Below are 17,173 nucleotides of genomic sequence, written 5' to 3' on the forward strand. Positions count from 1 at the left end.
GTGAAAGAAATCGCATCCATTTTAAGAGTGTCCATTAATAATCATGAACCTGTTTCACACTTTAAAGTAACTTAAAAGCCATCAGTCCCAAGACAGTGTTAATTCTTACTCTCCTCTTCTCTCGGAAACCAGTGCCTCCTAAGACGAATGCTGCTCCAGCTCAGGGTTCCGGGTCTTACGTGTGGGTTCCAGGAGAGGCGTCTGGCCTCCCCGCTGCTCCCAGAGCCCTGGGTCCCTGTATTGGCTGAAGCAGCAGCACTGCCCGCTCCTCCCGCAGACATTCCAGGGACACCTCATAGAGGAAAGCCTCAGTGAGAGCCATTTCTCTTTCCGTCACAACCCCCGACTTCATCCTCTGCTGCTGGCTATCCAGCATGCCCACACTTGCAGCAAGTGTCCCCAAGGGAGGCACAGCCCTGCAAGTGAGGTACCTAGTGGGCAGGGTGCTCTTTCAGAGGCCGACCTCACAAAAACCCGTTCACAGCAGGGCTGTCTCCTGGAGCCTACCCGCATGGCCGGCTGTGGTGAGGGGGTGGGGGGAACGACACTGAGGGCTCGCAGATGGGTGGCTCAGCCCCGTGCCTCGAACTCTCTCAGAAACCTTCTGCTCCACGGGGTGGACCTGGTTGGGTAGTCTCTCCCTGTGAGGGGTGAGGTGGTATAAACCGAAGAAGGGTGAACTCTCGCAGACTTGGGGAGTTCTGCTTTCCTCAGGGTTCCTCCCAACTCTCCCCAGCCACATCCCAAAGCAGCCCTACCCTGGCACTTGCCCTTCCCTGTGAAAATTTTCACTGCCTCGAGATGGAGGTTGAGTGGGACGCGGTGCTCCAAAACACTAGCTTCAGCCCTGAGCGCAGTGCAGTTCTATGGGAGACGCTCTCCCACGTATTTCCTGACACCCCAGCATCAGGCTTCTCCGTTCTTTTCTGGGGCCATATTATCAGTTATCGAATCATTCCTTTTGAAAAACGCCGGTTTATCTGTTCATCCGGCCAGGGGACAAGTGAGGCAAGAGTGTAGGCGTCCGCGGTGTGTGTCTGCCCACGCGGTTCTGTGAGCATACACGCAAGGACAGGACTCAGGAGCCGGGCAGGACTCTCGACGGTCCCCCGGGATGGCTTCAGCACACTCCTTTCATTGCTCTCTGAAGTGTAGGAAGGCCCACCTGTACGGACAGGGCCACAAGGAGGCAGGCTGCCTCTAAGGTGAGGCCGTTCCTTTCAGAATCGCTGAGCCCCTCTGTTTATTCCAACCTCGTTTCCTAGTCTGGAGGACAGGACCAGGAACGGAAGAAGACAAAGCGGAGGGGAGACTTGTATTCCATCCAGACCTCTCTCATCGTGGCCGCACTCAAGAAAATGCTGCCCATTGGTTTGAATATGTGCACGCCAGGAGATCAGGAGCTCATCTCCCTGGCCAAATCTCGATACAGCTATGTAAGTCATGCATCCACTCTGGCTGAGCAGTAATACAGGAGGTGGGGGTGCTTGCTCGGGGTCTGAAGGGTTCATCCTTCCCCGGGATCGGGGGTAGCGGGGGTCTATGAGTAGAAACCTAGGTGCTCAGCGACAAAACAGCCCCCATCTGTAAAGCTGGTTGGAGAGCTCTTTAGACAAGTCTGTCATTTTTCTTCTTTTGTTCTTGTAATAAAGATCCCAGCAGAATCGTTCCACTTGCTGTCCATCCCTCCCTGCGCCCTACTTTACATCTCCCTAGTGACCTCGAGGAATAAAATTTAACATCTCTTTCCACAGAGGGACACAGATGAAGAGGTGAAGGAACATCTGCGGAATAACTTGCACCTGCAGGAGAAGGTGATGTATCGGGAAGAGAGAATGCATGCAGGCTTCCCTGTGGCTGTGGGGTGCCATCCCTCCATTTAATTCACTAATGCTCTCTTTAGTGTGTTCTAAAAACAGTCTCCGATCACTGGTGTTTAATTGGTAGGACTAGCTCCCTGCCTTCAATTTTCACTTTTATTTGGGTGTGTGGGGAAGAGTTTTTGCCCTTAATTTTTGTTCTTTCCTTTGCTGTTACAAAGAGGATGCAAAGTAGCATTTAATGAAGCGTGCCTTCCCACCTACCAGTGTGAACATCCAGCCAGAGGAGGGGGTTAGATTAGGTCTCAAATTTACTGACTGTGAGCCTTGTTAAACAGTGAAATGGACACGGTGGGGGGTGGGGTGGGGAGAATTTCAGCACATCCTGATCTAGAGATTTGGAAACAAAGTAACTCTGTTAGAGTTGGTATAAACCAAAACAAACAAACAAAAAAACTTTGATTTTAAAGGCTATTTTGAGATTTTTTTTTTCCAGGCCTGTGAATCTGAACGACTCTTTTCTCAGATACGTTATGCCTTAAGATAGAAGATTAAGCTGACACAAACAGCCACTTCTTTCCATCCCAGACATATGGGGATAATGGGGAAAATATACCACCAAAAAAAAAAAAAAAAAAAAAGCAGTCAAAAGAAATCCCAGTGCCAGAATAAAGAAGACACTTTAAATCACAGGAATGAAGAGAAGTTGATGCAGCTGGGAAAACTCACAGAGCTTTCTGAGCCAGATATGTATCTCAGAGGCTGGGGTTTTTAATAACCTTAAAGGAAGAAGAGTGTAGGACCTAATTACCCATGCTGTGCACAGATGAGGAGCCAGAAACTTACATAAAATTAGCCTTAAACCAGTTAAACCTATAAATCTCCTGCAAAGACAACCATAAAACCACTTGAAGACTCTCCACCTCTTAGAATATGGTCTCACATGCCAATAAATAAAACTCCTCCTGAAGCCAAAGTCATGCTTAAGGCGAAAAAAGGCATGAAAGGAAATCCACCACCATTAGGCAGAAAATACAACAAAGGGAAGAACGTGAGCCTAAGGAACTGCAGAAAGCAATTTAAACATAAGTGTAGTTGAAATACTTAAAGAGCTACACATAGCAGTAATATCCATAAAGCAAGACTTGGACATTTTTTTAAAGATTTTATTTTTTTAAATAATCTTTATACCCAGCCTGGGGCTCAACTCACAACCCCAAGATCGAGAGTTGCATGTTCCACCAACTGAGCCAGCCAGGTGCGCCTGAACATTTTTTTTTTTAAAGGAGAATGGATATGGGATTGAAAAAGCCACATAGTGATTACAAAAATTGAAAGTACTCACCAAAATTAAAAATCCAATTTATAGGTTAAAAAAACAGGCTAGGCACAGCTGAAAAGAGAATTTATGAATTGGAAGATTGCTTTCAGGAAATTAGAAGTTAGTAAAGAGAGAAAGGTTTGGAAATACGGCATGAGTTAAGAGATACAGACTAGAATGAGAGGTTCCTATCCTGATGTACAATGTGTCAGTGAAGATAATAGAGAAAACGAAAAAGAAACAATAATACAAGAGTCTCAATTCCTCTGGCACCATGTGAGGAGTAAAGGCTTTTTCAATACAAGATTGCTGACCTGGTGTGTGCTTTAATTTTCAGTCTGATGACCCAGCAGTAAAGTGGCAACTGAACCTCTACAAAGATGTTCTAAAGAGTGAAGAACCTTTCAATGCAGAAAAGACCATAGAGCGTGTACAGAGAATTTCAGCAGCGGTGTTCCACCTGGAGCAGGTAAGAAGCACCTACCCTGAGGACTGAGGAAGCAAAATCACCCTGGTTTTTGAATATTAAAGCTCCTTTCCACACCCTGCTTTTAGGTAGATTGTTCTCATAAGACCCAAAACTAGGAACAAGAAACATCCCAGCTCACTCCCAAATGTCATCTTGTGCCCCATGATAGCAGACTCCTCAATTCTTTCCCTTCCAAGATTTTTTACAAATTTTTGCCATTAGATCAAATGACTCATTCAAATCCTCTACCCAGTTGTAAAGCTGCTCTTAGGCAGTAAACCTCCAAAAGCAGATATCTGGGAGAAGGAAGAAAATGTCAGATCTCCACAAACCCAGTAATTCAGTGCTGTGTACCTTTTGCTGACTATGGTTGGGAAATAAGAATTCTTCCAGGATTGAGAGATCTGGGTTGCAGGCGACTACCTTCTGCCACACAGTTAGCCTAGTGCGCACCTACCCCTGTGTTTTCTTCTCAGGTGGAACAGCCTTTGAGGTCCAAGAAGGCGGTCTGGCACAAACTGTTGTCAAAGCAGCGGAAACGGGCAGTGGTGGCCTGTTTCAGGATGGCCCCTCTCTACAACCTGCCCAGGCAAGTATCTGTCCTTTTCTTCTGGCATGGGAGCCAGCAATGGGTATTAAGGTATCCTCCCACAGCTGTACTGTCTTCTGGCACTGATACTCATGATCCAAGGGGTAGAAATTGGAGTCCTCCATCCATGATGCCATTACAGTCTACATATAATATAACAACCTACTAAGGAAATCCAGGTAAGCAGAGGAGCTGAAAACAGATGTGATTCCCTAGTGTCCTGTGCCTGTCTTAGCTCCCCATTTTACACCTTAAAGTCAGCCAGGTGAGCATATGGAAGCTCTTAGTTTTCTTGAGGTGGGGTACTTTGTGAGGTTGTAAAGGAACCGTAGAAAAAGAACTCTTTCCAAAATGCTTTACCCCAAATTCCATCAACAGATCAAACCATATTTCTATGCCGAGGTACTTCGATGGTCCCCCAGTTACTTTGTTTCCTCAGCAGGTACAGAAATATAACTTGAGAATCCTTGAGCACAGTGTACTTACCTTCAAGATGAACAAAGGGCACTGGCTAAGAGGTCAATCATGGACATGTTGCCTTATCTGCATGGTTAATCTATATTCTGAAGTCAGAAATGTGCAAAGGCTTTTCTGGAATGTGCTGTATCAATGCATTGCAGAGTATCCATGCAGACTGGGCAAACATTGACCACTGAGACTTGACTCATTATCACTGGTGATGTGGCAACACTCCCATCCTCAGACTGATGGCAGAGTCCACAAGGTCAGGCCTGGGATCAGTAAGCAAAGCTGCAAATTGAGTACCAACCTCTGCTTCTTCAACTTGTAAATTAGTATGAACCATCCTTACCCAGTTAGGAAAAATAAACTGACTCAGAAAGGTATCTTCTGAATCCCACGTAAATAAAGGTTTCCTTGGAATATGCAATAAAAGTCTCTTCCTGTGCTGGACACTTGCTTTCATCAGGTCATACTTCCTGGCCATCAGTTGTCCAGCATGCCCTGTCATCCTGTCCTGAGTCAGCTGGCCAACTAAGCTTTCCTAGGGTTTTTGAAGATAGTGAAGAACCATAACCTCTGAGACACACAGCTGGCTCCTTCATGTCTCCTGACAGTACAGATTGGTATCTTTGGAGGAGGATGAGGGACCACAAAATCAAATGGAACTCATGAATAAAAAGCAGAAAAAAAATCAGACAAATAGTTATGGCTATGAAGACCACTAATACCCTGGCAACAAGGAGAAATTCAAATAACTCAGTAGAGAAGGCAAAAATGGACGGGACTTTTGTCTCTTTCCTAAAAGGAGTGAAGCATCAAAAGGCATTCACTTTCCTCCCTGGCAGAGATTCAGGCCCCGTGTGTGGTAATGGGACCTCAGGAAGGGCTTAGCCCTAAGCACGTCTCCAGGGCCAGCAAGGCAAAATGACATCTCACAAAACAAGCATCGTTTTCTAAATCCACCGAATATGTTTGTACCATTCTCTCATACCTCAGTTGCTCCTTCAGCAGTCCTGCCTTTGTACGGGCAAGAGTACATCGAGGGATTTACTAGGTCTTTGACGAAACGTGGCCAGCCCCACCACTAACCCATGCCTGGATTTCTCCCAAGCCTGGAGGAGCTTGGGCAGATTTTTCTAACAACCATAATAAAAACTAAGACTGATGATGAAGATCACTCCCTTCTCCATCTTGTCATGATCTACACTGCATGGAGTCCTCCATATTAAAGGGCTGAAAGGGTTTATTTGATTATGTGCAACTGTTTCTCTGATGTTAGTTTTTAAAAGACAACCTGTGTGCTTTTCTCCAGACACAAAATTAGCAATTTCTTCCTGAGCACCTTTCAACGGGTTTGGCTGGAAAAGGTTAATGAAAAAACTCAGTATGACAGGCTTATACCCATTTTAATGGTAATGTAACCTGTGGAGAGACCTGCTCATTTTCCGCACACTCCTCCTTTCCTGACCATGATTTAACACTACCATAAAAACCCAAATTTGTACAATTTTTAAGAAGAGCTCTGATTGGTCAGAATTTGAAGAAAGATGGCGAGGTTGTGTTCTGCCGGAAAACATGGCCAGGGCTGGATGACTCTGGTGTTGACCTGCCTCTTACTTTTCTCTCCTTCCCTCCTCCCCAGTATCCTCACATTTGGTAATCAGCTAACTGCTGTTCAGTGCAACATTCCCAGGAGTCAGTCCTGGCTTATAGAGGGTGAGTGGCTCTTGCTGGTTCTTCAGTGCTCCCAGGTACGGGGCCACCCCCCGGAATCCATGAGGCACACCAAAGTTAGGCTGTCAGTGCAGCACACCTGGGTCTTGCCTTCCTAAGTAAAAGCTGGAGAGCCTTGGAGGTGTAGTTCCTTGGAGACCCTATAAAGGACTCAAGCTTTGCTGCTTTCAGTAGATCTGAGACCAAACCACTCACCATCAGCATAACTTAGATGCGATTACCTGGGCGGGTTATCGGCCAGAAGCGATAACCACCTTGCCATATTAAATCCTTCAGGACCATTTCTTGGCCCAGTGAATTCTTTCTCTTCAGAGGACAAATGTGATAAAGACCCATTGTGGCCAGGGTAGGATTACAGTTACCACCTGGTCTCCCACTAACCATTGTTAATTCATTCAGAAGGTGTTCTAGACATTCGTGAACTGCCATGTTAGAGGGTTCTGGTTTCTTCGAAACAAATGCTTCTGGTGTACCGCTGGCTACCCTGACCAATCAGAGGAAAGAATTGTACAAAAGTCTGTCCTGCTTACTAACTGTTAACACCCAGACTAAAACAAGGTGTCCCACGGATCCCTCTTGACCTCACTCTCAACCCTTCCGCTCAGGCACCGCTCCATTAACCTCTTCCTCCATGGCTATCAGAGATTTTGGATAGAAACAGAGGAGTATTCCTTTGAAGAGAAACTAGTACAGGATTTGGCTGTAAGTACTGACCCAGCTGGAAGCAGATATGGGTGTGAATGGATCTGACCTCTGTATTTGCGTGTGTGTTCTAACAGTTAAACATTCACAAAGAATCGGGTGTATCAATTTGAAAAGAACTAACTGTATAAACTCTCAGAGAAGGCCCTGCTAATGGCCATAAGAGCCAGAGGATGAATTTCGCTTAGAGGTGCTAGTACTGTTATCATCCTCATCATCATTATTAACAACTAATATTTCTTGGGATGCACAGCCATGCGATGGGAAGTTCATGCTAAATTAAGTTTTGAGCACCATCGGTTGCAGGAGGCCACCCCGCCCTAGCCCAGGCTCTGCATTTCCGGTCAGCGGCTCTGTTTTAGGGAAGGCACATCTGAAGCGCCTTCCTGCACCTCATGTTTCTCTATCCGGGCCCTTCAGAAAATGTGTCATGCCCTGTCTCTAACAGACTTCGTGCCCCCAAAACGACTTAAAGCAACATGCAAGGGGAAAAATCTTATTGCAGAAGCACCACAAAACCTCGTCATAGTACAGACAGAAAATAAACTTTTCTCTCCTTTGGCCAACCCACGGTTCTTTTTTTTTTTTTTTTTTTTAATCCTTCTTATTTCTCCCATTTATTTTTTCTCTTATCCCTTACTCTTTCTGTTAATCTCACTCTGTGTGTCTCATACTCGGTCTTTCTCCTGTTTCTTTCTCCTCCCCTAACACCCTCTCTTTCTTTTCCTTCTCCCTCTTTTTTTTTTTTTTTTTTTTTTTTGCATTTAATCCTTTCTCTCCCATTTTTCTCCCATTTGTCTTCGTGCCCTTTGTCCTTTTCCTATAGTCCCATCAGTGGGAATGACAGTTCCTCGGTTTTCCCAGTTCCTTGATGAGTGCGAGGTTGACAACGAGCATCACTTTGGCCCTCCACTTGTCAGTCATTCATGCAGCCTGTGTAGTTCTCACCCGTTTACTGAATATGGTACACCCTGCAGGCTGTGCTGTTGTTAGAAACTCACTTTTACCCCCTGTGTCAGACGCGATTTCCTTTTCTGTAAAAGGAGGTTGAGAAAAGACTTAATGAGGGGAGAAACTGCGAGGCTTGCAGCTCCAGGCTGGGATATCTCTGAAACAATAAGATTTTTAGAATCAGCAGTGAAGTTAGGAAAGAAATGGTGAACTGGCTTGAGTCTAGGATAGTATCAGACCCCAAATGGCCCCAGTGCTTAATAACCCTTGTCCCACCCTATTTCCAGCCCAGCTCTCCAAGAGAAATTTCAGGTGTTGGCTGAGAGATCCAGCCTCTCATGGGACTCTCCAGAGCTTCCCTCCTGAATTCGGGTGCCCAGGGCTTGCATGAGAGTTCTGCTGACAGAGGGCTCCTCCCCTGTGGTCAGGCTTTTGCTTTTCCTTTCATCTCGTTTGAACCTAAAATTGCTGTTTCTTTGATTGGCTGAAATATATATACATATATATACATATTTATGTCCCAAACCTTGCATCCTTGGGGCTTCTTGTCCTGAAGTAAACATATGACATAGTGGTTTCTCTTTGTGCTTTTATCAGACGCACTCTGTGCTTTGCGCTTTGCCGTCTCTTTGTTCGCATGCATTTATGTGGCGTGTGCTGAGATCCATGCCTAAAACCTGTCTGCGTTGGTTTGTGTAGAAATCCCCCAAGGTGGAAGAGGAGGAGGAGGAGGAGACGGAAAAGCAACCAGACCCACTTCATCAGATCATTCTCCATTTTAGCCGCAATGCTCTCACGGAGAGGAGGTCAGCACCACCAGAACTCTCTGCTTCTCCCAGGCACGGTGCTGCCAGCCCCACACCTTCGTCTCATGAGGGCAGTGCCCAGAAAGGGGATAACAGATTTGAGCAGCCCTCCTTGCTGCCCTATTGGCCATCAAGAAACATCTAGGCAAACTCTTATAAGCCACAGCCCTCTCGTCGTAATGCCAGATGTGGAGGCTGAAGATTAGCGTGAAACGGTAGCCTTCCAACCTGAATTCCATCAGCCAGTGCTTTTTCACATTTTCAGAGTAGTTTCTAAGAATCTGGGTGAGAGGAGGGTTTTTCTGATTAATTCACTGGTACCTATAACGTAAGATCTCTGTGGCTCTTAGTCTTTTCGGCTGGGTCCAAAATGTAGCCTGCTAAATATTTCCTCTATTCTTTCCAGCAAACTGGAAGATGACCCCTTGTACACGTCCTATTCCAGCATGATGGCCAAGGTACACCTGCGTTTCTGCCCATTGTCTAGCCTTTCTGTCTTCCCTTTTACCTCTGTGGACACATGGAAACTGTCATTTTGAACAGCAGGGTGTAGGACTCGGTCATGACCTAGGTTCCAGACACTGCACAGTTCATGTACTACAGGGGTGACATTAGCAAACTATTCCACTGTCCTCATAAGGAAACTCTGAAGCTTTGCAGAAATGGTGGATGCCAGCATGTTGTACACATGGCAGCTCCAAGCCTGCTATGGGGAGTTCAGGCATACAGACTATCCTTACATTTCCAGTCAACGTTGAGCACACACCCAAAAGTTCCAACATACCTGTAGGTGAAGAAAGTTCAGTACATTTGGAAATAGGCTTTAGAACCTAGAATGAGATCCTAGTGCTCTGGCAAAGGCGAGTGACATTATTCCTAGTCACGTAGGGGGACAGCGGCCACTGGGATGCTGAGTAGTAAGGGAACTGCTCCTTCTCAAACAGGAAACCCTCCCGTCTGGCAGAAAGAGGGATTTGTGGACTTGACTTCTTGTCAAGCCCCTGGCTCTTGTGTAGAAAGGGCATTCCCGGCTTCATGTGCACCACAACTTCACTAAGTAGAAGAGTTCAGGTCTGTGGTTAAACTGGATGGGTTGCCATTGACTGTATGAGCTCAGGGTTCCCACTTCTCCTTTTGGAACCCCTTGGTAACTGCAAAGAAGACATTTTGAGTAGAATGTTGCCCCACAGTGGTCAAAACGTTCTTGGTTTTCACAAGTGCTGAGATCCTGAGGTGCCTATGAATTACAGCCCATCCCATGCCCTTGCTCTGTAGAACAGTCTCGTCTGTTCGACTCACTTTCATTTGTCTCCTCCTTTCCCTGCTCTGTGGAATCCAGAGTTGTCAGAGTGGGGAGGACGAAGAAGAGGAGGAAGACAAGGAGAAAACATTCGAAGTAAGTTTTTATGAAGATTGAAGACAGGGCCATCCGCCAAAGCCAACTGGCAAGCCCTCAAAGACAGCTGCTGACATGAACCATGTGCCTTACCCACCACATGTATCTGGTGGAAAAAACAAGAGTCTGTGTGCATGAGGCACACCCATTAGCCACAGTTCTCTTGTCAGTCTTCTGGCCTAATGAAAGGTCAAAGGCAGCCAGTCTGTCAGCAAACCCCCCTCACAGGTTGGGTCTTCTGGGAAATTTTGCACTCCTCCCCAAATATGGTAGTAACAGGGGCCAGAGAAGGACAAATTCAAAGATCCAAAAATGTAAACTCAAAGCAACGGAAACACTGAGATGGTTTTGAACCCTTATTCTGTAAATGTCATTAGACATAATTTTGATTTTGAGGCAGTGTGGGACATAGAATTTCCCAAGATAAAACCATATTAATTTACTGATAACTCTCCATAGACAAAGTGTGTAACAGTAAGATCAAATTAATAAAGTTACAGTTCTGGAAGGCCTTGGCATTGTAGTGTTCCATATCCAGAAGAGTCTCTGTTAACGGCCATCTGAGCATTTTAGATAAATGGATGTTTTCTACATTCGGGCAGATAGGCTTCCGTTGAGCCCTCAGTAGCCTTCCCTGTATGATGTAACATGGAAAACAAAACCATTTTAATATGGGGTCACTTCCTAGAATGAGAGTATTACAGGAGAATGGGCTATGTTTCCTACCAGTGAGAAAAGTAGAAAAGTTATCATCAAACTATGAGCGGTTTGTGGATGGACAGTTTTGGAAAGCTGACGTAGTGTCTGGAAATCAAATTCAGAAGATTTCCTTATCCAAAATTATGTGTGCAAGTGAAGATTCTCTTGGTTTACGTTAGCATGGCAAATGGCCTAAGGATAAACAAATTTTTCCCTGCCTTGTTTATTTATTTTTTTTTTCCAGGAGAAAGAGATGGAAAAGCAGAAAACCCTCTACCAGCAAGCACGGCTGCATGAGCGGGGAGCTGCAGAGATGGTCCTTCAGATGATAAGTGCCAGCAAAGGTGATTCCGTGACTTTGTGGCTAGGCCCCCGTCGCTCCCACAGAGACAGCATGCTGTGACATGAAATCATTATTAAAGAGTCCTGATAAAGCCCTGTAGATGTGATTTACCCTCCGTTTGTTTGGTGATTCAATCGAATTTTCACCATGGCAGGTGAGATGAGCCCCATGGTGGTTGAGACTCTGAAGCTGGGCATTGCCATTCTGAATGGGGGCAACGCTGGCGTGCAGCAGGTATGGGGGACTCCCACTGGGTCGTGCAGACTTCTCGGGGTATACCCGCTGGACAGCTGTCATGCTCTGGGGAAGAGTGTTGGCTCTGATGAGCGGGGGGGACCCCCCAGAAGCACCCCTGCTGGTGTTTGTCCTTCGTGGCCAATTATATCAGAGTAGCTGGGAACACAGAGAAAGCCAGACCCGGGAGTTTATAGACAAATGTGTACTCAACAGAGAGGGTTTACCCGGGGTTCAAAGCAAAAAACATTCAGTTTTTTTTCATCATTGGATGATTTTTTGCATAGAGAGGCTCTAGAGGACATTTACTAAGCCTTAGGTTTGTATTTTAACCACTTGACGTGTTAGCTATCATTCCGTGAGCAAGGAGCCCAACTAGTTAAGTGGAGTTCATAGCCCCAAACACCTGTTTTCTGTTCATTGGTTCATTTGTTCATTCATTCCTTCACTGCATTGGGATTGCTGACTCTGCACTGAGGGCAGGCTCTGTTCTGGGATGGAGGGTGTAGTACTTAATAATGCAGCAAAACGCCCCTGCCTGCAGACATTCACTGAGGCAACGCACGGAAACCTAGTGTGGAGCTCCAGGCACAGGGAATCCAGGCAGCAGTGTCTGAGTTAAAGCTGGCTGCAGGAGCCAGGAATATTCTGGTGTCCCCAGGGCAGTGCAGGCTCCGGCTGAAAGCCTCTGTGTGCACAGGAAACTGACATTTGAAAGACTCGTGGTATTTGTGAGGGTTATAGCACAGGGCCCGTGAGAACCTCCAAATTCATAGCTACCACTATTACATATAATCTGCCTCAGCCTTTAATGCATCCCAAACAAATTTGTCATGAAAGAACTACCATTTTCTGAAACACCCTTTACCTTCTGTTCTCTTCCATCACCACCCCATCAGTTGATTTTCTTGCAGGACATTTTTTTTTAATATTTTTATGATGTCAGACAAAGTTCCTGCCTTCCCAATAACAGAGAACAGAGAAAACAAAGTCTGATTGTAAGATACTGAGCTCTCAACTAGGCTTTTTCCTGGCTAAGCTCTTTTGCTCCAATGCACCAAACTCAGCTCATGAGTTTTTCAGATGATACTCCAGGAACATTTTACTAGATCACAGTCTTGGTGTTTATTCCCAAATTCCCATTTGGGGAGGCTTCAAAGAGTAAATCTATGAATGTCAATGATCTACTGTACTGCCCTGAGCAGAAATACCAGTGGACCTTTACAAAATAAAATGTCAACCCGAAGAGATTCTGGTTCCATAGGAAGAGAGTGGGTGGGGCTCCGGCACATGGAAGGTTGAAAGCCACCGGTGGTTCTAATGCTTACCCAACTTTACAAACCACCACCCTGGACATGACGTCATGTGACTGGGACTTGACATTTCTCCATTGCAGTTGGGAGGGTCAGTACTCGTGGTGTAATTTACTTTTCCTTTTGAAATATGTCTTCCTTGTAGAAAATGCTAGATTACCTAAAGGAGAAAAAGGATGCTGGATTCTTTCAAAGCCTTTCTGGTCTTATGCAGTCTTGCAGGTAAATATGGGAAAACCACCTATAGCATTTTTTTTTTGTTCAGAAGGAAGAGGAATGGGGTAGGGGTGGGACCAGAAAATAAATTAGCTTATCATGGAATTGTTGAGGAAGGACTTACCTGCTTTAGAAAGCTAAGAAGGTCGGTATTGTTCCTCCAGCTTCAGGCTTATATTCAAATAGCATACAGAAGGGGAAATGTAATCTCCATTAGACAGACACACACACACACACACACATACCTAGTTTGGTTTTTTGATCACCTTTACCTCCTTTTCTTTGGTATGTCATTTTCCTCAGACCTGAGTGTTTCTCCTAACACATATGCTCATAAAAGCCAAACCAGGAAAGAATGGAAAAGCGGAGGAATGCCTCAGTATGACTCAAGGCTATGTTTTCGTTAGGCCCATTAGGCCCTCTGTTAATCTTCATCCTTAATAGTTCTTTGAGCCTGATTAAGTATTTGGTGGGTACATATTTTGACACATGCATCTCAGCAGAGGTACATCCTAACATGGGAACATTTTGCCATAGCCTAAAAAACAAAGCATTGAACTTCTACTTTTATTACCACGTATGTAAGCCTTCTCTCATGGCTGACCCCCTGACGGATGAATGATGCAGAGCCAAAAGTTGTTTAAGGTTACCATGCCTACTCATTTTGGAAACAAGCCAGCAGTCTTCTAAGCGTCAGCTTACTCGCTAAGATTCATATGTATTTTGAATAGTCTGTAACTCGTTCTAAAAGAAATCAGAATTATAATTATCTAGCTAATTTGCCTCTAATTAATATTCTTAAAAATAGAGTTATTACATTTTCCACTTAAAAATTTGCAAGATGGACATACTTCCCTTTGGTGGACTTCATAATTTTGCTAACCTTGTTTGATGGAATAAATATTTTATGTACCCTGGGGTGAGAGGGAACATATTTGAGCTGCAGTACAATCCCTTTTTCTGAGCTCCATTTTTTTCCCGTGCCAACAACCAACTTGGTTATTACCTCTCTCAAGAAAAGAAAATGTAATATTGCCAGGCCTGACTTCACTGAAGGTGAGATAGTACATGTGGACTCAGAATGACAAAACTCAAGGCAGTGCAGTTCCATGTTGCCCACAAAATTCTCAATTAAATTTCTAAGTGTTCTCTTAGTAGTCTCTAATACTTCATATTATTAAACTCATTTGTAATTATGGCTTAGAGGGACAGGTGACATGCCCTTAGAGGCCAAGTGAGTACCAGCAGAAGTTTTAAGATATTTCATGATTTTTGTTAATTATAAAAATAATACATATTGGTAAAATACCAAAGCATTAGAGAAATTAAAACATTTGAAATGGGTGTTTTGGAATGGAGTAAGGATCAGAAACATCTGTTCCCCCAGATAGTCTCCTGAATCAGAACTGCTCCTCTTTGTCCAAAGGTCCTACTTCCCTGCTCTCTTCCCTTAACAACAAAGCTAAAATAGAAAAATGGTTTTGTGTTATTGAGAAGAACTTTTCTACACCAGGATCTGGGAAAATCCAACAATATGGCAATAGGAATTTTCACTGTTCTCTCTTTAAAATTCATCTAACTTGCAGAAGATATGTGGCTCCCTAAAAGGGGTAAAGAAATGCTGTGGTTTTTTCCCTGACATCTTGCCAATCCAATGGTCATTTCCTTTGCCCGGTGGTACAGGGAGGGCAAAGTTTTACAGAATCTTAATGGATTCAGCCATAAGCTGCCTTAGCAGCTATATTTTTGTGAGACCTCATGTTATGGTCTATTAAAGCCTTTCAGATTGGGGAAGGAGAATCTGTTAGAGAAACAGAATGAATCCCAGTTGGAAATAATATAGTTATACATTGTCCTCCTTATCAAACTCTATGGTTGTACTAGGTAGGATTTGGGGGTGGCTGTGATTGGGAAGTTCACAGAAAGTGGAGACCAAAAAAAAAAAAAAAAAAAAAAAAAAAATGCTAGCTTGTTACAGGTTCAGGGACACCATTACCTCCAGAAAGCTTAACCTCTGCTACTGTTGGCTTCTGAATGACACAAGAATTCTAAAAGGGTGTGGCCCTTTGAACTCTGACCTCTGCAGCACTGTCCATGAGTATTCCTCCCAAGCCCTAAAATCACAGTTCCTTATGATTCAAGGAGAAAATAGGTAAACGTGGGAGGGGAGCATTAATTTGTGCAGTTTAAAGTAGAATTTCTTTAGGGAAATCACAGAAACAGATTATTCCTTCTTTATTTGGGAAACCTTTCTAAATCTTCATGCATAAGAAAGAACTCAAACTGGACAAATAAGGACAGTCATTGTAAGTTCTTCTGACCCCTCTCAGTGCATGCCTGAGAGCTATAGGCATCCTTGGGTAACACTCTTGACGCAAACCCAGGGAACTGCTAGGCTTTGAGCCACACGGCACTGTGTTAGACCATTTATGATAACCCAAGGACAAGATATTCTTAGCCAATAGATGCACTGACATTAGAAATCCATTTTCCCAGTGTGCATAGCCCTGAACCTTGTTTTCTCTCATCTCTTACAAGTGTCCTTGATTTGAATGCATTTGAAAGGCAAAATAAAGCGGAAGGCCTGGGGATGGTTACTGAGGAAGGAACACGTAAGTAACTAATAAATGTGGAGGCCGTTCTCTTCCTGATTACCATAATTAACTATTTCTGGTTAGAGCCCCTGCTCAGTGCTTCTTAATCTTCAAGGACTTGCCCAATTTCAGCAAACTCTTCCCATCGGTAGCTTTGATAAAGTCTGGATGTGATCACAGAGCCAGCCTTAACTAAACACAGTTTATCATGGTGTTTATGGTTTTTCTTACTTTGCCTTCTTTCTGTTTTTCTCTTATCACCAGTCATTGTTCGTGAGCGTGGTAAGTCTGAGAGTCTGGCCCCAGTTGTCTACCATGCATGTGAGTCCTGAGGGACCTTATTTAATTGCTGTGGTGTAGACACATTTTTTAGGCTTGGTAGTTGCATGTAAAGCTTAACTCAGCATTTTGATGCTTAATTAAAGAAGCATTTTCCATCTGTAAAGCATGGGTTCTGGACCATGAGCCATTACCGCCGGCAGCCTAGCTATTTTCCTGACCAATGCATCCCGGGGCTCACTACGTTGGCTTGGTTGGTCATTGTGTTCTGTAGCCTCAGTTCCAGGTTACTGGGGTTCCCCCCCTTCATTTAAAGTTCCCTTTCTGAACTGTTCTGACGCAGGCCCTTTGTCACTTTTGCAGTCATTTGCCTTGCAAAGTGGTCTGGGTTGAGGAGCCAAACAAATGTTCACCAGTATTCTGTTTTCAAGGTGAAAAAGTACTCCAGAATGACGAGTTTACACGCGATCTCTTTCGGTTCCTGCAGTTACTCTGTGAAGGACATAACAGTGGTAAGTAGAACAGATTGATTTGTCAAAGGAAAACAACATTCAGGTGCCAAATTATGATTCAGCTCAGGATGCCACATTTCATCCAACCAGCCGCTGACTCAAGGACAACAGTTAATCCATTCCTCAATAAAAAAAAAAAAAAAACCTCATTGGAAAACTGACTTGAACTTCAGGGCTGGTGTTATTTAGCGCCACCCAGGCTGAGTGGCTTCCACAATCTTCAGATGGTGACTCTAAACACCCACCCTTCTCCGTCAAGTCCCTGGGGCTCGTTAAGTCCTCTTTCTGGCCTCACAAGGATGGGAGGGCTCAGGGCAGGACCCTGTCCTGCAGGACCCACCAGGACCCAAACGGGGTGATCTCGTAAGGCTTTTTACACAGTATGTCTCTTCTGAGTTTAGCCAAGAGAGCTTGCCCAGCGTCCTCAGCATGACGAGAGAGGCTCTAACACAGCCCTGGTGTTCTTAGACTTTCAGAACTTCCTGCGGACTCAGATGGGCAATACCACCACCGTAAACGTCATCATCAGTACCGTGGACTACCTCCTGCGTCTGCAGGTCAGTGGGTCTTGGACGGTGGCATGGCTCCCGCACATTTCCAGAAACTAAAGACTATTGCATAGGATCAGGGAAGGCCCAGGGTCTGGTCCAGCCCCAGTAAGAACAGTGTTATATCCTATGTCCACACACTTATGAGAAGTCAAATACCTAAAAACCTGTATTTGAAAACTGAA

At 44.7% G+C, this 17,173-nt stretch overlaps 1 protein-coding gene across 1 annotated transcript in view; it reads left to right on the top strand.

Moving 5' to 3' along the window:
• Positions 1–17,173, top strand: part of RYR3 (ryanodine receptor 3) — a 499,651-nt gene that overhangs the window by 449,826 nt on the left and 32,652 nt on the right. The window contains exons 71-85 of the mRNA XM_032856920.1: positions 1,266–1,436; positions 1,755–1,814; positions 3,479–3,610; positions 4,087–4,199; positions 7,001–7,097; positions 8,748–8,854; positions 9,261–9,312; positions 10,194–10,250; positions 11,194–11,293; positions 11,447–11,526; positions 12,985–13,061; positions 15,594–15,667; positions 15,914–15,931; positions 16,360–16,440; positions 16,909–16,997. Of these exons, the coding sequence (XP_032712811.1) occupies positions 1,266–1,436; positions 1,755–1,814; positions 3,479–3,610; positions 4,087–4,199; positions 7,001–7,097; positions 8,748–8,854; positions 9,261–9,312; positions 10,194–10,250; positions 11,194–11,293; positions 11,447–11,526; positions 12,985–13,061; positions 15,594–15,667; positions 15,914–15,931; positions 16,360–16,440; positions 16,909–16,997 (1,308 nt within the window). The remainder of the gene's footprint in view (positions 1–1,265; positions 1,437–1,754; positions 1,815–3,478; positions 3,611–4,086; positions 4,200–7,000; positions 7,098–8,747; positions 8,855–9,260; positions 9,313–10,193; positions 10,251–11,193; positions 11,294–11,446; positions 11,527–12,984; positions 13,062–15,593; positions 15,668–15,913; positions 15,932–16,359; positions 16,441–16,908; positions 16,998–17,173) is intronic.

This window comes from Lontra canadensis, unplaced genomic scaffold (assembly GCF_010015895.1).
Source record: "Lontra canadensis isolate GAN:19392208 unplaced genomic scaffold, GSC_riverotter_1.0 scaffold12, whole genome shotgun sequence".
Lineage (NCBI taxonomy): Eukaryota > Metazoa > Chordata > Mammalia > Carnivora > Mustelidae > Lontra > Lontra canadensis.